Source organism: Salvelinus fontinalis, chromosome 4 (assembly GCF_029448725.1).
Source record: "Salvelinus fontinalis isolate EN_2023a chromosome 4, ASM2944872v1, whole genome shotgun sequence".
Classification (NCBI taxonomy): Eukaryota; Metazoa; Chordata; class Actinopteri; order Salmoniformes; family Salmonidae; genus Salvelinus; species Salvelinus fontinalis.
The window spans coordinates 4106988-4131627 of NC_074668.1; the positions used below are offsets into that span (position 1 = coordinate 4106988).

Genomic DNA, 24640 nt, shown 5'->3' on the forward strand with positions numbered 1-24640 from the left:
TCTAGGTCAGATGGGGAGAGGGGGTGTGTGCATTTTCAATTGCTTGTTATAGAGCCACCATGTGGCCAATCGAGTTTCGCCCGTGGTCCTTTACCGTCATGCAACTTTGCATCCTTCTAGGGCTCATCTCACAGGATTTAGCATTTTTTCACTAAATTGATATAATAATAAATAAAGCTGCAAGCAGTGTTACCAGGGTTCAAGCTGTGGGCTTACTGTGCCACCGCCAGGACAAATTGGACACGTCGCCCTAGGATGACCTTCTTTCGTACTCCTTACCACACTTGCCAAATATCAGAACTCAAAACAGATCCTGTAATATGCTTCTGATGTACAGTGAACAAAAAAATAAAACACATGCAACAATTTCAAATATTTTACTGAGTTACAGTTCATTTAAGGAAAACAGTCAATTGAGATAAATTAATTAGGCGCTAAATCTATAGATTTCACATGACTGGGAATACAGATATGCATCTGTTGGGTCACAGATACCTTAAAAATAAGTAGGGGAGCGGATCAGAAAATCAGCTGTCCGGGTGGCTGGTCTCAGACAATCCGACAGGTGAAGAAGCCAGATGTGGAGGTCCTGGGCCGGAGTGGTTACATGTTAAATAAAGATTCAATAAAATTTGATTTGATTTTTTTTAAATCACGTGGTCTGCAGTTCAGGCCGGTTGGACGTACTGCCAAATTCTCTAAAATGATGTTGGAGGTGGCTTATGGTAGAGACATGAGCATTCGATTCTCTGGCCACAGCTCTGGTGGATATTCCTTCAGTCAGCATGCCAATTGCGTGCTCCCTCAAACTTGAGACATCTGTGACATTGTGTTGTGTGGCCTTTTATTGTCCCCGATACAAGGTGCACCTGTGTAATGAATGATCATGCCGTTTAACCAGCTTCTAGATAATCCATCCACCTGTCAGGTGTGGCATATCTTGGCAAAGGAGAAATGTTCAGTAACAAGGATGTAAAGAAATTTGTACAAGCATTTGGCACATTTCAGGGCTCTTATTTCAACTCATGAAACACGGGACCAACACTTCACAGGTTACGTTTCATATTTTTGTTCAGTGTAATTACACTTTGGTTGGTGTATCAATACACCCAGTCACTACAAAGATACCCAACTCCTTTGCCGGAGGAAGGAAACATGATGCCAACGGTGACTTTAAAACAGTTACAGAATTTAATGACTGTGGTAGGAGGATGGATCAACGACATCGTAGTTACTCCACAATATTAACCTAAATGACAGAGTGAAAAGGAGGAAGTCCTGTACAGAATAAAAAATATTCCCAAAACACATGCTTCCTGTTTGCAACGAAAGACACTAAAGTAATACTGAAAAAAAAAAAAAAAAATGGTGGGAAAGAAATACGTTTGTGTCCTGAATACAAAGTGTTATGTTTGAGGTGAATCTAACACCTCACATTACTCTGTACCACTCTTCATATGTTCAAGCACGGTGTGAGCTGCATCCTGTTATGGGTATGCTTGTCAACTGCAAGGACGAGGATGATAAAAACAAACAGAATAGGAGCTAAGCACAGGCAAAATCCTAGAGGGAAACCATGGTTCAGTCTGTTTTTTCCCCCCAACAGACACAGAGACTAATTTCACTGTTTAGCAGGACAATAACCTAAAACACAAGGCCAAATATACACTGGAGTTATTTATGAAGACATTGAATGTTCCCTGAGTGTCCCAGTTACAGTTTTGACATAAATCTGGTTGAAAATCTATGACAAGACTTGAAAACGTCTGTCAAGCAATGATCAACAACCAACTTGACAGAGCTTGATTTTTTATTTTTATTTTTAAGAACAAATACTGTACAGTCCAGGTGTGAAAAGCTCTTAGAGACTCACCCAGAAAGACTGATGTGGTTCTAACATGTATTGACTCAGGGGTAAAAAAAAAAAAATACTTAGGAAAATGATGTAATTTTCAATAAATTTGCACATATGTTTAAAAATATGTTGTCACTGACATTATGGGGTATTTGTGTGTAGATGGGCGGGGGGGGGGGGGAAATATCTATGGAATCCATTCTGAATTTAGGATGTAACAAAATATGTAATATATCAATGGGTATGAACACTCGTACCGTACAATGGAGTTATACAAAGTGTTGCTCCTTGAACCCCTAATTAGTAATACAACAATGAGCTGCCTTGGGATAACTCCTCCTAGGTACTGACACACAACCGTTTTCAAACCATCCACACTGTCAACCAGAGTCCCATTTCCTGCTGAACGCTTCCATGTCAGTTCATCCAATAGAAAAGGCAATCTTCTGTTCCACATTACCTCAGTCAACGTGGAGTCTGTCGGGCGAGGGGGGGCCCGCCTCGGTCAACGTGGAGTCTGTCGGGCGAGGGGGGGCCCGCCTCGGTCAACGTGGAGTCTGTCGGGCGAGGGGGGGCCCGCCTCGGTCAACGTGGAGTCTGCCGGGCGAGGGGGGGCCCACCTCGGTCAACGTGGAGTCTGCCGGGCGAGGGGGGGCCCACCTCGGTCAACGTGGAGTCTGCCGGGCGAGGGGGGGCCCACCTCGGTCAACGTGGAGTCTGCCGGGCGAGGGGGGGCCCACCTCGGTCAACGTGGAGTCTGCCGGGCGAGGGGGGGCCCACCTCGGTCAACGTGGAGTCTGCCGGGCGAGGGGGGGGCCCACCTCGGTCAACGTGGAGTCTGCCGGGCGAGGGGGGGCCCACCTCGGTCAACGTGGAGTCTGCCGGGCGAGGGGGGGCCCACCTCGGTCAACGTGGAGTCTGCCGGGCGAGGGGGGGCCCACCTCAGTCAACGTGGAGTCTGCCGGGCGAGGGGGGGCCCACCTCAGTCAACGTGGAGTCTGCCGGGCGAGGGGGGGCCCACCTCAGTCAACGTGGAGTCTGCCGGGCGAGGGGGGGCCCACCTCAGTCAACGTGGAGTCTGCCGGGCGAGGGGGGGCCCACCTCAGTCAACGTGGAGTCTGCCGGGCGAGGGGGCCTCCTGACTATCTTATTATTTTATCAACTCTGACCTACAAAGCAGGGGTCTGGTGAAAGAAGGGAATGCATCTTTACTGACACACAGTCTGTCTCAGTGGTGAAGGCCTATGGACATAGTGCCATTTCTGATGCACATATATAGTGCACTACTTTCTGCTGGACGGCCCAAAAGTAGTGCACTATATAGGGGGCGAAGATGCCATTTCGGGATACAGTCAATTGAAGGCTTATGATAGACGGCTCCTTTGAGTGACAAGACAAAAATCAGTCCAATGAGATGATGTCCGAGATGCTGTTGGACCCTACCCCTCCCCCGGTAATAACCCCGGTTTGGTAAGAGGCGGCGGAGAAGAGGTGGGCGCTGGGCTCGTATTGGCTAGAAGAGGACACCAGGCCGGCGCTGGTGGTGGCACCCTGCAGGCTGCTGGTCAGGTCGTCCAGGAACATTGGGGCTCTGTAATGCTGCGGGTCACCTTGGATCAGCGAGAACAGATCCAGACCTAGGTGAGACAGGGGGGGGGGGGGGGGGGGGGAGATTGTTTCACGCTCCTCCTCTGAACTCACAAGCTACATCACAGACCTGGATATTACCAGACAAAGCGTGTCATCGTTTGATCGGACAGGACAAAGAGGTCAAAGCTCCAACTAGGTTCGGGATATTCACAGGGTTTTGCCAGAAATACTGGTTGTAGGATTCACTTCAATGCACATTCCCTCCTGATTACGGAAACAAAGACTTACTCTGCGTGTCCGTAGGGACGGGTGACTTACTCTGCGTGTCCGTAGGGACGGGTGACTTACTCTGCGTGTCCGTAGGGACGGGTGACTTACTCTGCGTGTCCGTAGGGACGGGTGACTTACTCTGCGTGTCCGTAGGGACGGGTGACTTACTCTGCGTGTCCGTAGGGACGGGTGACTTACTCTGCGTGTCCGTAGGGACGGGTGACTTACTCTGCGTGTCCGTAGGGACGGGTGACTTACTCTGCGTGTCCGTAGGGACGGGTGACTTACTCTGCGTGTCCGTAGGGACGGGTGACTTACTCTGCGTGTCCGTAGGGACGGGTGACTTACTCTGCGTGTCCGTAGGGACGGTGGACAGGGGGGGGGTGACTTACTCTGCGTGTCCGTAGGGACGGTGGACAGATGTGACTTACTCTGCATGTCCGTAGGGACGGTGGACATGGTGGAGTGGTGGAAGGGGACTGTATAGTCAGCTAGCGAGTTCGTCAGGTAGGATGATGTGTCCAGGGCGTGTACGTTTGGCAGGCACACCGCCGACGGCTGATAGGACAGCACTCTTGAGGATTAGAAACAGTCAAGGGAGAGATCGATTAAGACACAGCGTCCTCGTGTGATTGGTTGATTTTGAAGGCCATATTGACCCCTTAAAAGACGCAGTAAGTGAACACGCTAGTTAACTCACCCCTTGGCGTGCATCTCCTCCGTCTTGGACATGAACAGGCATCTCTTCTTGAGTGGCGGGTCAGGCTCCACCTCATCCTCGTCGTCGTCGTCGTCGTCCTCTGACGAGCTCTCTAGGGTCAGGTCGATCACGTCTGCCTTCTTATTGGTCGAGCTGGGCTCTCTGTGGGGAGGGACCACCGCACACTGACGTGCTGGGGGGTGGGGCGATTAGGGGTTAAAATGTATTTAATCGACAGGTTAAAAACGGTAGTTAAGGAATTCTGTAATTCTATATGCGGAGTGTTAGGTGACTCAACAACGGATGCTCTGGGAGAAAGACGCAGTAAACTAATCCTGTCTCTAATCCGGTCTCTAATCCGGTCTCTAATCCGGTCTCTAATCCGGTCTCTAATCCGGTCTCTAAAATTTTTTCAATAATGTGGTTCTCTAAATACAGAAAATGTGAAAACATCGTGGCAGTCGTTAACCATGTGTAAACCCCAATACCGTGCGTTATATTGACTGATATAAAGCCAACACATAGGTGCCGCCATGCTAAGAACGTTCAAATCCGTGGGACACCCATTGGACATTTTCCAGTACACACGTGCCTATTATATACTTCATAGAAGTCAGCAGGATGAGAGCGCTCTCTCTGTGTGTGTGTGTGTGTGTGTGTGTGTGTGTGTGTGTGTGTGTGTGTCTACGTCATTAGACATGCACCTGTCTGAGGAGTGTTATGGCTTTAATGTTTCTACGCCCTAATGTGAATCCAAAACTAAACTTAGTGCAAGTCAAGAAGATAACGGTGGCTAAATGCCAGATGGGATGAATCATGAACATAAAGAGGAGTTACTGTGTGTGTGATGTAAGGATGAAACCTGTTAAAAAAAAAAAAAAAAAAGTGTGTGCCAAGGCTGGATAGGCAGTTACTTCCTGAACCAGCCCGGCTTATATTACTTCGTAATAAAAGTCTATTTGAACTCCGAAGCTCCGGTATTTGAGAAATATTATTGACTGAATATTTCCACGACACACCTTTTTTTTGCGAAACACGCCATAAAACGGTGTTCCTAATTTAGGTATACTAAAGATAATTACAGCAGCGACGGGCTCACTGTAAATGGCTGGAACACATGAATACCGCCATCCAAATGATTTATAGTTATTACCGATCCACATCCACAGATTTATAGTTATTACCGATCCACATCCACAGATTTATAATTATTCCCAATTCTATAAAAAAGAAAATAAATATATATATATATATTCTGCTTGACTTACGTTCTATTTTGGGGATACAGGTTGAGGACACACTGAGGGCCTCTTTCTTTGGTCTCATGGGACACCAGGTCCCGTCTTCCTGGAACTTGATCTCATCCACGTCGGAACAGTCGTTTAGAATCTCCATGAACAACCTGACAGAGAGACAGAGAGTTCCGTGTTCCGTGTTGACATTCCATAGAACACTACAGTTGTCGTTCAGAATCTCCATGAACAACCTGACAGAGAGACAGAGAGTTCCGTGTTCCGTGTTGACATTCCATAGAACACTACAGTTGTCGTTCAGAATCTCCATGAACAACCTGACAGAGAGACAGAGAGTTCCGTGTTCCGTGTTGACATTCCATAGAACACTACAGTTGTCGTTCAGAATCTCCATGAACAACCTGACAGAGACAGACAGAGAGTTCCGTGTTCCGTGTTGACATTCCATAGAACACTACAGTTCTACACCATTCAGAGACGTTTTTGAACCTCAGCTAAAACACCCAAGGCAAGTTAGAAGATCATTGCCGCTGCAATATCAATTGAATATTTTATTTAAATAATACAAAATAATCTAATGAGAAGTCTAACAGTAGTTTCCCTCTCATTGACCCGTCGATGATGAGGCTCTCGTAGGTGATCTTTTTGTCACAGACAGGACAGACCCAGGTATTATGATAATTATTAGAGAGCGGTACCAACCCGTCGATGATCAGGCTCTCGTAGGTGACCTTTTTGTCACAGACACGACAGACCCAGGTATTATGATAATTATTAGAGAGAGGTACCAACCCGTCGATGATCAGGCTCTCGTAGGGGGCCTTTTTGTCACAGACAGGACAGACCCAGGTGGGTTTCTTCTCATTCATCTGCAGGTAGAGGGCCGCGTCGAAACACTGCAGGTGGGAACAGGTGAGAGCTCGACACGGCACTGTCAGGCGCATCTTACCCAGCTGGAGAGATATGGGAGGAGAGAAGGAGAGAAGGGGAAGAGAGAGGGGGAAGAGAGAGGGGGAAGAGAGAGGGGGAAGAGAGAGGGGGAGGAGAGAGGGGGAGGAGAGAGGGGGAGGAGAGAGGGGGAGGAGAGAGGGGGAGGAGAGAGGGGGAGGAGAGAGGGGAGATATGGGAGAGAATGATAGTGAAAGAAGCAGAGTTAATTAATCAGTAAATCTTTCTGCTATTTAATTATATCAAACTATCAGATGCACTTGTTTCCAGCAGGTTTTTACTTACGGGGCACATGAGAGACACTCTTAGACTGGTTGTAGCAATCTCACTATCAGGGTCTGCTGTCAGCTTCTCCTTTACTGCAAGAGGAAAGATCAAGATATCAGGTGCATTACAGATTAAACACAGTAACGTGTGGAAGCAAGCGTGCATGAGCGTGCACTTACTCAGCGCTCTAGAGTGGTCTGGGTTTCTGATGCCCTTCATCCTGAGCCTCTGCAGCAGTAGAGGAGAGGTGAGCTGCCTCACCAGATACACCAACACGGAGTACGTCTGAAACACGTCAGAAATTGAATTATACGAACATCATCAGGCAATAATTCAGGAAGTTGCCACTACTATAAATAAAATAATGAAGAGTACGTTGATCCTCAATGTTAGTTGCTTACCTTTCCGATTTCAGGTGCCCACGTTATAGAGATCTGATTGGGTACTGCAGAGGACAATCGGACCAATGAGGTGATGTTTAGAGGTCTTCCCGGTCTCTTCTGTTCCACTCCATTTTTAGGGGGAGGGGCGTAACCCTAAAAACAAAACATTGCCGTATCAGCGTTACCAACTTTCCCATCAAGTTTTTCCCCTTTAAAAAAAGGTTGAGCTTATGCTGCGACCGTTTAGTGGTAGATGGTGGCATTCTGTTATTGCACCACACTATCACAAGGGGGAGTTAAAACACGGATCTATCAGTAGTCTAAACTGTTGAAATTAATGGAGGTGTGAATGTTTTAGTCTGAAAATCTCTCCTCTCTGGCACAAGAGTTCTGCATCAGGAAGAGAATGTATTAGCTGGCAGCGGTCTTGGAGTTGAGGGGGAACTTGGGTAAATACAAAAACGGCTCAATTACACTTGATATGAGGACTGACAATTTTAGGAAAATGGGCACAGTGGGCCTTTTTGTTTCTCTCCCTCTAAAAACAGAAATTAAATCACTGTAAATAACAAACGTTCTTTATTTACCACAGAGTGGAAGAGTGACAGCCCCTCTATATGAAAAAAGGCCTTCTTTGCCGTCGTTAGACTGACAGAACTCAACTCTGACTGACCACATCATCTATTGTAAAGTTTAGCCTAATGGCCCAAAAAAAGGGCAAACTTGCAATGTATTCAATACGTAAGTACTCTAAAGACGTACCTTTTTCTAACTCAATATCACAGATCAGATTTGCCCTAACAAAAAAATGCATCAACCCTTACAAATATATGCAGGGTTAATAATAAATGTATTATAAATTGTATAAAAAGCACCTTAGATATTAATATAGACTCCACTAAATTTAATTAGATCTACAAGGGCATTTTATTGATCTGCCAGTATTTATTTTTTACCGGAATCTCTACTCTGCTTCCTATGATGTTTCCTACCAACTAGTATTGGAATATTCACCATGGCAACCACAAGTTAGTATTAAAAAAATGAAACTTATTTCTCAGTTGGTTGGCTTTCGTGGAGATCAGACCGGTTTATTTGGCAGGGATATTTCTGCATTTTTGACCAAATGTAAGTCAGAACAAATACTTGTCACTTTTATAATATTCCTGTTGTGTGTAAATACAATAAATGTGTATGTAGAGGGTTAACTTTCTTCACTTCTAGCTCTTACCTTTTTTATTTTATTTTTTACAATTGTGTGATTATACCAGTTAGTGTAACTAATGTTCATTCTCTTGAGAGGAAGGATGGTTATTTTTTATCCAATACTATATTTGTACCATTGTAGATGCTGTTTTTTTAATTTTTTTTATCAGCAGGACAATAGACTCTTGATTAATTTAGGGACATTAAACGTATTAATGGATGTTTGTGAGACATGTCACTTCACCCATCTCTTTGCACAGCCCACCAAATTGCACTGTTTTCTAACCTCATCTGAATGGATACATAACACATTACTATGGGAATAAATATCACTGAATGACAGAAATACTGGAATATAGTAAGCTAATGAAGGCAACAAGTTGTTGCTTACTGAAACTCCCAAAATCATCCAATTGTTATTATAGGATTTGAAGTAATAACATACCCAACGTGTGGTCAACTATTTCAGCCCCGTTTGACGCTGCTCTGAGACAAACAAGGAGACTGGTCTTGATAAATCAAAATCAGATTTTTATTTTCACCCAATCTCTGTTTGGGTATTGGTTAGACTAGAATTAGGGTGTGGAAATGTTAGGATAATTTTGCTCTTCACTAAGTTACTTGGTAGCCTAGGCCTACTCCCTACCGGTCATGTTGTACAGCGCCATATTGTCCTAATGGAAACCCCGAGGCCTACATAGGCTACTGTAAAATGCATTTTTGTTTTTCTTGGAATAGAAACACCATAATATAAATAATTTAATTCAGCTAAATTTAACATTATAAACAAAAACGAATACAATAATAATTTAAAAACAAATTATAATCAATCCCATTTAGTGGGTTCTAACAAAGAGGATTTTAGAGTCTCACAGCCAATATTAAAAACAGTCAAATGCATTCGTGAACTCTATCGCTTTAGCCGACATGTTACGGTTTATTCATTGTTTAATTATTAAAAGGCTCCCGTTGGTATTTTGTTTTATAACTAAAATACATGACTGTATTTAAAGATATGGATGACTTGTAATGCTTACTGTAGCCTTATAAAGTAGGCCTTTACGCCAATAAGTAAGTTACGCTATAACAGCTACAGTAAACTGGACTTTTAAGCCAACAGCTCCATGTCATGTCAATAACTTCACTTCTCAAAGATGCCCTCTGGTGGTGGCAACAATGGCTGACAGTTATATAAAGTGCCATAGAATTCTACGGTGATGCTACTTCTAAAAAAAGAACCACTATGTTTAAAAAAAAAAAAAATTACCTTATATTATTCATATAACTACATAGAAATAAAATAATGTTTCTGAATTATATCAGAGCCCATATTCACAAATAGTCTCACAATAGACAGTGCTGATCTAGGATCAGTTTCGGCTGTTTAGATCATAATGAATAAAATAACACAGACAGAAGGGACCTGGGTCCTAGACCAGTTGAAGAAACCAGTACATACCGGAAGAGGGAACAGCTTCCCATTGACTTTAATGCAGAGACTATTAGGGTAGTTGTCTTCTTGGGGACAACTGGTTTCTGAAAGACAGAACCTAAAAAGCAAAAAAAAAAAAGGAGGAGCAGAAAGAAAAACATTCCCAGAAAGCAGTTCAGTGAATCTGTTCCTGGGACTCGATGTGTCTACGTGCATATTGGAATGATCGCCGCAATCTGTACACTCACCTCAGCTGTATCTGAACCATATAGTCTCTTCTGCCACCTGGTAAAAAGTCCCTTTAAGAAAGAACCAATACAATTAGAAACAGAACTACTATGGAATGTTGCAGGAAGACTCAGTAGTGGTGCGAGAGCACAGTAGGATGGGGTACAGTAGGATGGGGTACAGTAGGATGGGGTACAGTAGGATGGGGTAGGGTAGGGTACAGTAGAGCACAGTAGGATAGGGTACAGTAGAGCACAGTAGGATAGGGTACAGGAGGATGGGGTACAGTAGGATAGGGTACAGTAGAGTAGAGCACAGTAGGATAGGGTACAGTAGAGTAGAGTACAGTAGAGCACAGTAGGATAGGGTACAGTAGAGTAGGGTACAGTAGGATAGGGTACAGTAGAGTAGAGCACAGTAGGATAGGGTACAGTAGAGTAGAGCACAGTAGGATAGGGTACAGTAGAGTAGAGTACAGTAGGATAGGGTACAGTAGAGTAGGGTACAGTAGAGCACAGTAGGATAGGGTACAGTAGGATAGGGTACAGTAGAGTAGAGCACAGTAGGATAGGGTTCAGTAGAGTAGGGTACAGTAGAGCACAGTAGGATAGGGTACAGTAGGATAGGGTACAGTAGAGTAGAGCACAGTAGGATAGGGTACAGTAGAGTAGGGTACAGTAGAGCAGAGCACAGTAGGATAGGGTACAGTAGAGTAGAGCACAGTAGGATAGGGTACAGTAGGGTACAGTAGGATAGGGTACAGTAGGGTAGGGTACAGTAGGGTAGGGTACAGTAGGGTAGGGTGCAGTAGAGCACAGTAGGATAGGGTACAGTAGGGTAGGGTACAGTAGGGTAGGTTACAGTAGGGTAGGGTACAGTAGAGCACAGTAGGATAGGGTACAGTAGAGTAGGGTACAGTAGAGTAGAGCACAGTAGGATAGGGTACAGTAGGGTAGGGTACAGTAGAGTAGAGCACAGTAGGATAGGTTACAGTAGAGTAGGGTACAGTAGAGTAGAGCACAGTAGGATAGGGTACAGTAGGTTAGGGTACAGTAGAGCACAGTAGGATAGGGTACAGTAGGGTAGGGTACAGTAGAGCACAGTAGGATAGGGTACAGTAGGGTACAGTAGAGCACAGTAGGATAGGGTACAGTAGGGTAGGGTACAGTAGGGTAGGGTACAGTAGGGTAGGGTACAGTAGAGCACAGTAGGATAGGGTACAGTAGAGTAGAGCACAGTAGGATAGGGTACAGTAGGGTAGGATACAGTAGGGTACAGTAGAGTAGAGCACAGTAGGATAGGGTACAGTAGGGTACAGTAGAGTAGAGCACAGTAGGATAGGGTACAGTAGGGTACAGTAGAGTAGAGCACAGTAGGATAGGGTACAGTAGAGCAGAGCACAGTAGGATAGGGTACAGTAGGATAGGGTACAGTAGAGTAGAGCACAGTAGGATAGGGTACAGTAGGATAGGGTACAGTAGGATAGGGTACAGTAGGGTAGGGTACAGTAGGGTACAGTAGGATAGGGTACAGTAGGATGGGGTACAGTAAAGTAGGGTACAGTAGAGTAGGGTACAGTAGAGTAGGGTACAGTAGGATAGGGTACAGTAGGATAGGGTACAGTAGAGCACAGTAGGATAGGGTACAGTAGAGTAGAGCACAGTAGGATAGGGTACAGTAGGGTAGGGTACAGTAGGGTAGGGTACAGTAGGGTAGGGTACAGTAGGGTACAGTAGAGTAGAGCACAGTAGGATAGGGTACAGTAGGGTAGGGTACAGTAGAGTAGAGCACAGTAGGATAGGGTACAGTAGGGTACAGTAGAGTAGAGCACAGTAGGATAGGGTACAGTAGAGCAGAGCACAGTAGGATAGGGTACAGTAGAGTAGAGCACAGTAGGATAGGGTACAGTAGGATAGGGTACAGTAGGGTAGGGTACAGTAGGGTAGGGTACAGTAGGGTACAGTAGGATAGGGTACAGTAGGATGGGGTACAGTAGGATGGGGTACAGTAGAATGGGGTACAGTAGAGTAGGGTACAGTAGGGTAGGGTACAGTAGGGTAGGGTACAGTAGGATAGGGTACAGTAGGATAGGGTACAGTAGGATAGGGTACAGTAGAGCACAGTAGAGTAGCAGGGTAGGATAGGGTGCAGTAGGGTAGAGCACAGTAGGATAGGGTACAGTAGAGTAGGGTACAGTAGGATAGGGTACAGTAGAGTAGGGTACAGTAGGATAGGGTACAGTAGGATAGGGTACAGTAGGATAGGGTACAGTAGGATAGGGTACAGTAGAGTTAGCAGGGTAGGATAGGGTACAGTAGAGCACAGTAGAGTTAGCAGGGTAGGATAGGGTGCAGTAGGGTACAGTAGAGTTAGCAGGGTAGGATAGGGTGCAGTAGAGCACAGTAGAGTTAGCAGGGTAGGATAGGGTGCAGTAGGGTAGAGCACAGTAGGATAGGGTACAGTAGAGTAGGGTACAGTAGGATAGGGTACAGTAGGATAGGGTACAGTAGAGTAGGGTACAGTAGAGTAGGGTACAGTAGAGTAGGGTACAGTAGAGTAGGGTACAGTAGAGTTAGCAGGGTAGGATAGGGTGCAGTAGGGTACAGTAGAGTTAGCAGGGTAGGATAGGGTGCAGTAGAGCACAGTAGAGTTAGCAGGGTAGGATAGGGTGCAGTAGAGCACAGTAGAGTTAGCAGGGTAGGATAGGGTGCAGTAGGGCACAGTAGAATTAGCAGGGTAGGATAGGGTGCAGTAGAGCACAGTAGAGTTAGCAGGGTAGGATAGGGTGCAGTAGGGTAGGGTACAGTAGAGTAGGGTACAGTAGGATAGGGTACAGTAGGATAGGGTACAGTAGGATAGGGTACAGTAGAGTTAGCAGGGTAGGATAGGGTACAGTAGAGCACAGTAGAGTTAGCAGGGTAGGATAGGGTGCAGTAGGGTACAGTAGAGTTAGCAGGGTAGGATAGGGTGCAGTAGAGCACAGTAGAGTTAGCAGGGTAGGATAGGGTGCAGTAGGGTAGAGCACAGTAGGATAGGGTACAGTAGAGTAGGGTACAGTAGGATAGGGTACAGTAGAGTAGGGTACAGTAGAGTAGGGTACAGTAGAGTAGGGTACAGTAGAGTAGGGTACAGTAGAGTAGGGTACAGTAGAGTAGGGTACAGTAGAGTTAGCAGGGTAGGATAGGGTGCAGTAGGGTACAGTAGAGTTAGCAGGGTAGGATAGGGTGCAGTAGAGCACAGTAGAGTTAGCAGGGTAGGATAGGGTGCAGTAGAGCACAGTAGAGTTAGCAGGGTAGGATAGGGTGCAGTAGGGCACAGTAGAATTAGCAGGGTAGGATAGGGTGCAGTAGAGCACAGTAGAGTTAGCAGGGTAGGATAGGGTGCAGTAGGGTAGGGTACAGTAGAGCACAGTAGAGTTAGCAGGGTAGGATAGGGTGCAGTAGGGTACAGTAGAGTTAGCAGGGTAGGATAGGGTGCAGTAGGGCACAGTAGAGTTAGCAGGGTAGGATAGGGTGCAGTAGGGTACAGTAGAGTTAGCAGGGTAGGATAGGGTGCAGTAGTTAGCAGGGTAGGATAGGGTGCAGTAGAGCACAGTAGAGTTAGCAGGGTAGGATAGGGTGCAGTAGGGCACAGTAGAGTTAGCAGGGTAGGATAGGGTGCAGTAGGGTACAGTAGAGTTAGCAGGGTAGGATAGGGTGCAGTAGGGTACAGTAGAGTTAGCAGGGTAGGATAGGGTGCAGTAGGGTACAGTAGAGTTAGCAGGGTAGGATAGGGTGCAGTAGGGCACAGTAGAGTTAGCAGGGTAGGATAGGGTGCAGTAGGGTACAGTAGAGTTAGCAGGGTAGGATAGGGTGCAGTAGAGCACAGTAGAGTTAGCAGGGTAGGATAGGGTGCAGTAGGGCACAGTAGAGTTAGCAGGGTAGGATAGGGTGCAGTAGGGTACAGTAGAGTTAGCAGGGTAGGATAGGGTGCAGTAGAGCACAGTAGAGTTAGCAGGGTAGGATAGGGTGCAGTAGGGTACAGTAGAGTTAGCAGGGTAGGATAGGGTGCAGTAGGGTACAGTAGAGTTAGCAGGGTAGGATAGGGTGCAGTAGGGTACAGTAGAGTTAGCAGGGTAGGATAGGGTGCAGTAGGGTACAGTAGAGTTAGCAGGGTAGGATAGGGTGCAGTAGAGTTAGCAGGGTAGGATAGGGTGCAGTAGGGTAGGATACAAGTAGAGTTAGCAGGGTATAGCAGGGTACGCTAGAGTAGAGTATATAGCAGAGTAGGGTACGCTAGAGTGGGGTAGAATATAGCAGAGTACGCTAGAGTAGGGTAGAATATAGCAGAGTACGCTAGAGTAGAGTATAGCAGGGTACGCTAGAGTAGAGTAGAATATAGCAGAGTAGGGTAGAATATAGCAGAGTACGCTAGAGTAGAGTATGCTAGGGTAGAGTATGCTAGGGTAGAGTATAGCAGGGTACGCTAGAGTAGAGTACGCTAGGGTAGAGTACGCTAGGGTAGAGTACGCTAGGGTACGCTAGTGAGGGTAGAGTATAGCAGAGTACGCTAGAGTATAGCAGGGCAGGAGTATAGCAGGGCAGGAGTATAGCAGGGCATAGAGCAGAGCCAAATGGAGGAGGCCATACCTGGAGATGCACACCTCCCTGACTTGTTGAGGCGTTAAGGCGAAGATGAAGTACTTATCTTGGTTGTACCTCTGAACAGCACTGGCTCCTAATAAAAGACGTCAGATTGTGACACGATGCAACAACAAATAAACATTCAGACACTTCATTGCAGTTCTTTGGTCAGTAATGTCAAGCCTGGCCAGTATCCAGAAAGATATGATGTTGACAACAACAATCACTGGATCTATGACAACTTGAGACTACAGGATGGTTTCAGGTTCAAAAAAATGGAATAGACACCAAGAAAACAGACAGATTGAGAACCAACATGAACAAACCACAACCTAATCAGAGTCTAGCAGTCATCATTCACGTCACCAGTAACATAAAGCCTGCCTAGTAATATGGTAGAGGTCCACGTAGATTGATTTACCAGAGAGACACTGACCCAGGCTGGAGGGTTTGACGAGAATGTCCAACACGTCGTAGAACGGCAGGGACTTCATCTGGATGTCTGGGTGGACAGGGGGGATGAGAGGGGCGGGCTGCTGGAGGTTCATCCTCAACTCCTTATTTGGTCTCCTCGTTGAGCACCAGCGAATCAGAGACCAGGGAGACAGGTCACCGAGGTCAGAACTCACCACGGTAACGCCAACTCACCACGGTAACACCAACACCTTCCTCTGCCTAGAAGAATGTTGACTTGATGGAACGCCGAGTCAGGGAGACTATCGTCTACCGCCCTGGGGTGGGAACCGTTGATTATGTTCCTTGATTGTGGGCTGGACTGCAGAAGGCGTTCTTTAGGGGGTGCTTGCGACCGCTCGTGTTTTTCGCCCGGTGAAGCCCAGTAACACGTGTAGCTCAGACACTCCGAAACGGGATACCATGCTCTGGAAGACATGAGGATACACATGTCAATGTAAGGCAGCAATGTTCATCTGTTTGAACAGTGTAAAGAATGACGAGGCTAGCCGTCTGTTTAAACAGTGTAAAGAATGACGAGGCTAGCCGTCTGTTTAAACAGTGTAAAGAATGACGAGGCTAGCCGTCTGTTTAAACAGTGTAAAGAATGACGAGGCTAGCCGTCTGTTTAAACAGTGTAAAGAATGACGAGGCTAGCCGTCTGTTTAAACAGTGTAAAGAATGACGAGGCTAGCCGTCTGTTTAAACAGTGTAAAGAATGACGAGGCTAGCCGTCTGTTTAAACAGTGTAAAGAATGACGAGGCTAGCCGTCTGTTTAAACAGTGTAAAGAATGACGAGGCTAGCCGTCTGTTTAAACAGTGTAAAGAATGACGAGGCTAGCCGTCTGTTTAAACAGTGTAAAGAATGACGAGGCTAGCCGTCTGTTTAAACAGTGTAAAGAATGACGAGGCTAGCCGTCTGTTTAAACAGTGTAAAGAATGACGAGGCTAGCCGTCTGTTTAAACAGTGTAAAGAATGACGAGGCTAGCCGTCTGTTTAAACAGTGTAAAGAATGACGAGGCTAGCCGTCTGTTTAAACAGTGTAAAGAATGACGAGGCTAGCCGTCTGTTTAAACAGTGTAAAGAATGACGAGGCTAGCCGTCTGTTTAAACAGTGTAAAGAATGACGAGGCTAGTCGTCTGTTTAAACAGTGTAAAGAATGACGAGGCTAGTCGTCTGTTTAAACAGTGTAAAGAATGACGAGGCTAGTCGTCTTGCCACTAAAGGAAAACTCAGGTTCTCATGCCATATTATATTTCATTCAAATTATTAATTAGCGGCATTTTGAAATTGTAAAATGTGTTTATAAATGGAAAACTATGTAGACTAACGAGGACGCAAGTGTAAAAGCTAGCTTTTAAATTAATACTGATATATAGCACAACTTGTCACATCTAGGCAATATATTCAAGAAAATATTTGAACAAAAGATGTTTATAATGACTAAAGGTAATTTTATCCTTACATGGCACAGCCAGGTTATCAACTATTTAAAAGCACACACACAAAACATGTATTTTAGAACTTAATGGTGAACTGACATTGTGAAACTACCCAGAATACAACTATTTAGATGATACATTTGATAATATCCCCCCCCCCCCCCCCCCCCCCCCATGTGTGATTTGAAGTCCCATCCCTCCCACATACTACACCCACAGCCCCCCGGCAGAGCAGAAGAGGAAGAAAGCCCCCCGGCAGAGCAGAACAGGAGGAAATCCCCCCGGCAGAGCAGAAGAAAGCCCCCCGGCAGAGCAGAAGAGGAAGAAAGCCCCCCGGCAGAGCAGAAGAGGAAGAAAGCCCCCCGGCAGAGCAGAAGAGGAAGAAAGCCCCCCGGCAGAGCAGAACAATCCTTCTTCCGGCGCCGAACAGGATGGCTGCCTCGCTTCGCGTTCCTTGGAAAATATGCAGTATTTTGTTTTTCTATGTGTTATTTCTTACATTGGTACCCCGGGTGATCTTAAGTTTCATTACATACAGCCGGGAGGAACTACTGAATATACGATTAACGTCAACTAACCACCCTTCCTACCAGGAATATGACTTTCCCGAAACGGATCCAGTGTCTTGCCTTCCACCCAATACAATGGACCTGATCCCAGCCGGCGAAGCTACACGACGCCGAAAAAGGGGCAAACGTAGCGGTCTCCTGGTCAGGCTTCGGAGACGAGCACATCGCGCTCCACTCCCTAGCATACTACTCGCCAATGTCCAGTCTCTTGAGAATAAGGTCGATGAAATCCGAGCACGGGTAACATTCGAGAGAGACATCAGGGATTGCAACGTGCTCTGCTTCACGGAAACATGGCTAACTGAAAAGACGCTAACGGAGTCGGTGCAGCCAGCTGGTTTCTTCACGCATCGCGCAGACAGAAACATACATCTTTCTGGTAAGAAGAGGGGCGGGGGGGTATGCCTCATGATTAACGAGACGTGGTGTGACCATCATAACAACACTCAGGAACTAAAGTCATTCTGTTCACCTGATCTAGAACTCCTCACAATCAAATGTAGACCGCATTATCTACCAAGGGAATTCACTTCGGTCATAATCACAGCCGTATATATTCCCCCCCAAGCAGACACATCGATGGCCCTGAACGAACTCTATCTGACTCTCTGTAAACTGGAAACCACACACCCTGAGGCTGCATTCATTGTAGCTGGGGATTTTAACAAGGCTAATCTAAAAACAAAACTCCCTAAATTCTATCAGCATATCGATTGTGCTACCAGGGCTGGCAGAACTCTGGACCATTGTTATACTAACTTCCGCGACGCATATAAGGCCCTCCCCCGCCCCCCTTTCGGAAAAGCTGACCACGACTCCATTTTGTTGATTCCAGCCTACAAACAGAAATTAAAACTACAAGCTCCCGCGCTCAGGTCTGTTCAACGCTGGTCCGACCAATCTGAATCCACGCTTCAAGACTGCTTTGATCACGCGGATTGGAATATGTTCCGCACGGCGTCCAACAACAACAGTGATGAATATGCAGATTCGGTGAGCGAGTTCATTAGGAAGTGCATTGACGATGTCGTACCCAGAGCAACGATTAAAACATTCCCAAACCAGAAACCGTGGATTAACGGCAGCATTCGCGTGAAACTGAAAGCGCGAACCACTGCTTTTAACCAGGGCAAGGTGACCGGAAACATGACCGAATACACACAGTGTAGCTATTCTCTCCGCAAGGCTATTAAACAGGCTAAGTCCCAGTACAGAGACAAAATTGAATCGCAATTCAACAGCTCAGACACAAGGGGTATGTGGCAGGGTCTACAGTCTATCACGGATTACAAAAAGAAAAGCAGCCCCGTCGCGGATCAGGATGTCTTGCTCCCAGACAGGCTAAGTACCTTTTTTGCCCGCTTTGAGGATAATACAGTGCCACTGTCACGGCCCACTACCAAAACCTGCGGGCTCTCCTTCACTGCAGCCGAGGTGAGTAAAACATTTAAACGTGTTAACCCTCGCAAGGCTGCAGGCCCAGACGGCATTCCCAGCCGCGTCCTCAGAGCATGCGCAGACCAGCTGGCTGGTGTGTTTACGGACATATTCAATCAATCCTTAGCCCAGTCTGCTGTTCCCACATGCTTCAAGAGGGCCACCATTGTTCCTGTTCCCAAGAAAGCTAAGGTAACTGAGCTAAACGACTACCGCCCCGTAGCACTCACTTCCGTCATCATGAAGTGCTTTGAGAGACTAGTCAAGGACCATATCACCTCCACCCTACCGGACACCCTAGACCCACTCCAATTTGCTTACCGACCCAATAGGTCCACAGACGACGCAATCGCAACCACACTGCACACTGCCCTAACCCATCTGGACAAGAGGAATACCTATGTGAGAATGCTGTTCATCGACTACAGCTCAGCATTTAACACCATAGTACCCTCCAAACTCGTCATCAAGCTCGAGACCCTGGGCCTCGACCCCGCCCTGTGCAACTGGGTCCTGGACTTCCTGACGGGCCGCCCCCAGGTGGTGAGGGTAGGTAACAACATCTCCACCCCGCTGATCCTCAACACTGGGGCCCCACAAGGGTGCGTTCTGAGCCCTCTCCTGTACTCCCTGTTCACCCACAACTGCGTGGCCATGCACGCCTCCAACTCAATCATCAAGTTTGCGGACGACACTACAGTGGTAGGCTTGATTACCAACAACGACGAGACGGCCTACAGGGAGGAGGTGAGGGCCCTCGGAGTGTGGTGTCAGGAAAATAACCTCACACTCAACGTCAACAAAACAAAGGAGATGATTGTGGACTTCAGGAAACAGCAGAGGGAGCTCCCCCCTATCCACATCGACGGGTCAGTAGTGGAGAAGGTGGAAAGTTTTAAGTTCCTCGGTGTACACATCACGGACAAACTGAATTGGTCCACCCACACAGACAGCGTTGTGAAGAAGGCGCAGCAGCGCCTCTTCAACCTCAGGAGGCTGAAGAAATTCGGCTTGTCACCAAAAGCACTCACAAACTTCTACAGATGCACAATCGAGAGCATCCTGTCGGGCTGTATCACCGCCTGGTACGGCAACTGCTCCGCACACAACCGTAAGGCTCTCCAGAGGGTAGTGAGGTCGGCAGAACGCATCACCCGGGGCAAACTACCTGCCCTCCAGGACACCTACACCACCCGATGTCACAGGAAGGCCATAAAGATCATCAAGGACAACAACCACCCAAGCCACTACCTGTTCACCCCGCTATCATCCAGAAGGCGAGGTCAGTACAGGTGCATCCAAGCAGGAACCGAGAGACTGAAAAACAGCTTCTATCTCAAGGCCATCAGACTGTTAAACAGCCACCACTAACATTTAGCGGCCGCTGCCAACAAACTGACTCAGCTCCAGCCACCTTAAAAAATGGGAATTGATGGAAATTATGTAAAAATGTACCACCAGCCACTTTAAACAATGCCACCTAATATAATGTTTACATACCCTACATTACACATCTCTTATGTATATGTATATACTGTACTCTATATCATCTACTGCATCTTGCCATCTTTATGTAATACATGTACCACTAGCCACTTTAAACTATGCCACTTTATGTTTACATACCCTACAGTACTCATCTCATAGGTATATACCGTACTCTATACCATCTACTGCACCTTGCCTATGCCGTCTGTACCATCACTCATTCATATATCTTTATGTACATATTAGTAGTTGCGGAATTGTTAGGTTAGATTACTTGTTGTTATTACTGCATTGTCGGAACCAGAAGCACAAGCATTTCGCTACACTCGCATTAACATCTGCTAACCATGTGTATGTGACTAATAAATTTGATTTGATTTGACAATCAATCAAGTTTATTTTATATAGCCCTTCGTACATCAGCTAATATCTCGAAGTGCTGTACAGAAACCCAGCCTAAAACCCCAAACAGCTAGTAATGCAGGTGTAGAAGAACAGGAGGAAAGCCCCCCGGCAGAGCAGAACAGGAAGAAAGCCCCTCGGCAGAGCAGAACAGGAGGAAAGCCCCGGCTGATATGGGCCATGCTTGAGCACTGTTACGTGTGCACTTCCTTTTTTCTTACAATCCTTATTATATGTGACCGCTAAGTATCTAAAATGTTGAGAATAAGGCCGGAGTAGTTAGACCAGATCAAACTCCAACCCTGCTCCTGGAGAGATACCCTCCTGGAGGTTTTAACTCAAACCCTGTTCCTGGAGAGCTACCCTCCTGGAGGTTTTAACTCAAACCCTGTTCCTGGAGAGATACCCTCCTGGAGGTTTTAACTCAAACCCTGTTCCTGGAGAGATACCCTCCTGGAGGTTTTAACTCAAACCCTGTTCCTGGAGAGCTACCCTCCTGGAGGTCTTCACTCCAACCCTAATTTTAGCGCACCCGATTCTAATAATTCGCTGGTTGATAAACTGAATGAAGTTAGTTACAACTAGGGTTGGTGCAAAAACCTACAGCAGGGTAGCTCTTTCCAACTAGGGTTGGAAAGCCCTGTCCTAACAACTGATCAATGTGTGATCAACTTAGCTAGCAAACCTAGCGAGACTAATAACTCATCTGGGGTGCATTCATTACACCTATTGTTGCAAAACTTTGACACGTACAATCACATATTTGTGATCATTGTTGAGTGGCCCTCGCAGCATACAATCTCAAATATGTGATTGGTACAGTAGCAACAGAACGTATGTCGCAAATAACGCTGACAAAAAAAACGAAACATTAAGTATTTAGGGCTAACAGCTAGACTTGTTTACAATGTACCACATCTCTGGTGAGCACAAGGTACTCATGTAATGTTGTTTAGAAAATACATGTGTCAGCTAAGCTAACAGCAGCTACATTCTTTATGATGGCAGCCATGTTTGTTTATAATTGACAAGTGAAAACTCCCTAATCCCAGAATGCCATTCACTATGATGCAGGCATTCAAAACAACTGGGAACTTGGAAATCTCCGACTGCTTAGATTTTCAAAAATAAGTGGGGGAAATTGATTAACTTTCTAGAGCTCCGACCTGAAGAGCACTGATGCCATGATTTTACCCCCCCCCAGAGTTCCCGGTTGTTTTGAACACCGCACAAGACTCAAATAAACAATTACCCATTACCCAGAAAATATCAACTTAGTTTGGCCACTTTCAGAAAATTACAAATCTGCATGTGAAGATGACTTGACAAGTTTTTCTTCAGTTTTTGACCAATTGCAAAGTAAATAAAAAAGTTATATACTCCTCACAGATCAACCAAAACCTACAGAGCCGTAGCGCAAAAAAGGGTTGACAAATGGTTGAAACCATTTTAGTGGGGTTTGTGTGTAAGGGGAATCATTTCATTTCAGGTGCATGTGGGGTGGAAATGGGGGAAGATATCGTGGGGGGATATGATGGAGGAAATATTACTATGATGGGGGGGGGGGGGGTTTAAGACTGAATAAGGGGGGGGGGGGCAAACACAGAAGTTAATAAACTGAATAAAAATAAAAAACCCTGCGAATTGATACCCGGGCTCCATTTCTGAAATAAAACAGAAGAAATGTAATTAACTTTTGTTATTGCTTAATTTGTAACACAATCTCGCAGTTCAGTTTGATCATTTGGCCAAATGGTTGTTGGCTAGGGAAAACATGATTTGATTATTTCAACTAACTTTAGCCTAATGTGTAGAATAATGTCGACTAAAGGGCACAATTTGCGTTGTTACATTACATCGACTTTTCCCAGGAATATACTATCTAGTTAGTAATACTTGGCAGTTTATATTTGTGAACACGTTTTGGAAGGAGAACGGTAACTGGTTTACCCACGTAGCATCCAGCCCGTAGATGGCGCCAAAGCATAAACCTAGATAATTCTGTGTAGCTCCATTGTTTAAGATAAAACTGTTATCTACAACCTCGATTCACTCATACCACGGTCTCTGGTTACAATATATAGCTGATTACACGTACCGTTCAATCTGATCACACGCACAAAGGACCTCACTTTGTTGCTTACATGACTTTATCCATCACCCCGTTCTCATTATCCTGCGCCTCGACCAGGCTAAAACCTCTCCAAACCATAATACTAACCGCGTTGGATGAGAAATCTTCCTCACTTGGTGACGAGGCAGGCATCTGTAGGCTACTTGTCCAGTGGTGATAAATTAAATTAATTTAAAAATGAAGTACAAGTATTTAGGATGTCAGCCTTAGCCGGGATATGTTACAACATGCTCATACTCCGCTCTCACTTTTTTATACCACTATCGTATCAAATACACCGGATTAAGGCCTCAGGTTTACCGCCCTCTCACACGGACAGCCCCTCAGACAGGCTAATACCAAAGCCTCTTTCAGATAATAATACAAGTCATATAGATGACAATAATAATTATACAATAATACTATAGATACTCACTGCTACTACTACTATAGGAAGAAAGCTGTATAAAGCCGCATATGATGCAGACTATGCGGTATTTATACATTGAGGGGTGTAGAGAATAGCGGCGAAATGCAACAATCAAATTCAGGAACAGCAGCATTGAATTCTGGTACCGCGTGTAAAAACGACTCACGCCGTAAGGGCCGTTATTCATATTTCGAATTTACGCGGGACGAGTTTAATAACAAATATACATTTCTGGAAGAAAATCGGGACTTCACGCCACTTTAAGAGCATGGAAGAAGCGATCATTTATAGACCTTCAGTTTGTGCCACATACTTTGCAGACTACTCAGATTGGAATGGCAACGCATGGAAACCATACAATTAAAATATTTTACAACTTCCATTTATAAACCCAAAAGCTTTTAGGTAACGTTGAAGAGCTCTGAGTAAACTGTTTTTTTTGTTTGTTTGTTTGTAAGCAAAACGTTTTTCAACAGAATCGGTAAATAAATACACCTCTGAATCGATTGGTAGCTAGTTAACGTTGGCTAGCTAGCTATACATGTTAGCTTTCATGTAGCTAACTAAAATACCTTATTTGATTATTCTATTACAGTAATGTTTGCAAAGTAAATAATGGCAGCCTGAAAAACCTTGTCTACAAGCTCAAATCCTCTGAAAGTACCCGGCCTTATTTTATACCAATGTGTAGTTAGCCAACAGCTGTCCATATCTTGCTAACGTAACTAGCATACACTGGAAATAATAGTAACGTTAGCTAGCTAGCTATGCTAGTTCACACATTTTGAATGTCAATATAGCTAACAGATAACACGTTGCCTGTTATATGCAGTATAACGATGTTTAGCTATATTAGCTAGTTACTAAACTATTTAGTGATATGGCTTTACTAACCCGATGGCTAATTGTTGTTAGGAAGCGGCATGTTATCTAGGTACAACAGACATGCCTTATCTCACAGTTTATACATGTTTTTCCCGTCTACATAAAGCAAAATCCAGCGCCTGTAAACCTTAAACGGACACTACACATTTATAAAATAGCGAAATCAACCCTTGTGCAGCAGCCTATCGTTATTGTTTGCCTACCCGTAGCTCCTCAAATTCCGCCACTTTCTCGTCGGTCGGACTGTAGACCTCCACGTCATGTGACAGGGGGGTTTCTTCTTCTTCTTCTTCGATGGGGTTTAACATGGGGTTGGCAGCCAATGTTAATGGTTGCATTACCTCCGCCAGCTGGACGAGGTAATGAATAAGAAACTAAGGCTACAGTCCAAACACTTTAGACACACCCTCTCCCCTCAGCCCTCAAATTAAGTGGACACTCCCGATGACGTTCAATGACGTCTGACGAGTATGCACTTGCAGGGCGAGAGAGGAAGGATTTTTTTTTTTAATGGATCCCCCTTGCCCGGAATTTCGTCACTCGTTCATCCCGCAATGATTGTGTTTTCAGGTAGCTTGTGGATGCTTTATAGGCGTTGCAGTCAGGTATGATTGCATGTCTACTTATATTAGATATATAATTATTAATATACGCCTACTGTATG

General features: G+C 45.5%; 1 protein-coding gene across 3 annotated transcripts; it reads right to left on the reverse strand.

Annotated features, from left to right (window-relative positions):
* Positions 1 to 361: 361 nt before the first annotated feature.
* On the reverse strand, positions 362 to 24395 carry pias2 (protein inhibitor of activated STAT, 2). Of its 3 annotated transcripts, none has more exons than XM_055918638.1 (13): positions 24180 to 24395; positions 15191 to 15635; positions 14761 to 14848; positions 10153 to 10203; positions 9932 to 10022; positions 7285 to 7419; positions 7063 to 7168; positions 6902 to 6975; positions 6461 to 6621; positions 5684 to 5817; positions 4416 to 4608; positions 4147 to 4289; positions 362 to 3492 (listed from the first exon to the last, which is right to left on the reverse strand). In XM_055918638.1, exons 2-13 carry the CDS (start codon positions 15300 to 15302, stop codon positions 3257 to 3259), a joined length of 1524 nt encoding a protein of 507 aa, XP_055774613.1. In that variant the 5' UTR covers positions 15303 to 15635; positions 24180 to 24395; the 3' UTR covers positions 362 to 3256. The 3 variants fall into 3 exon arrangements, with proteins under 3 accessions (XP_055774613.1, XP_055774611.1, XP_055774612.1); XM_055918636.1 differs by having other exon boundaries at positions 15176 to 15635; positions 24180 to 24394; XM_055918637.1 differs by lacking the exon at positions 24180 to 24395 and adding an exon at positions 22770 to 24155 and having other exon boundaries at positions 15176 to 15635.
* Between the last annotated feature and the right edge of the window lie 245 nt (positions 24396 to 24640).

Bases quoted from the DNA above. Each gene is read 5' to 3' on its own strand.
- pias2 (XM_055918636.1), bottom strand. From the start codon at position 15,302: ATGAACCTCCAGCAGCCCGCCCCTCTCATCCCCCCTGTCCACCCAGAC. The intron at 6,622-6,901 runs GTAAGTAAAAAC...ATATCTCTCCAG, and splicing joins GAGTGTCTCTCATGTGCCCC to CTGGGTAAGATGCGCCTGAC. The intron at 4,609-5,683 runs GTAAGTCAAGCA...CCCACCCCCCAG, and splicing joins CTGTATCCCCAAAATAGAAC to CACGTCAGTGTGCGGTGGTC.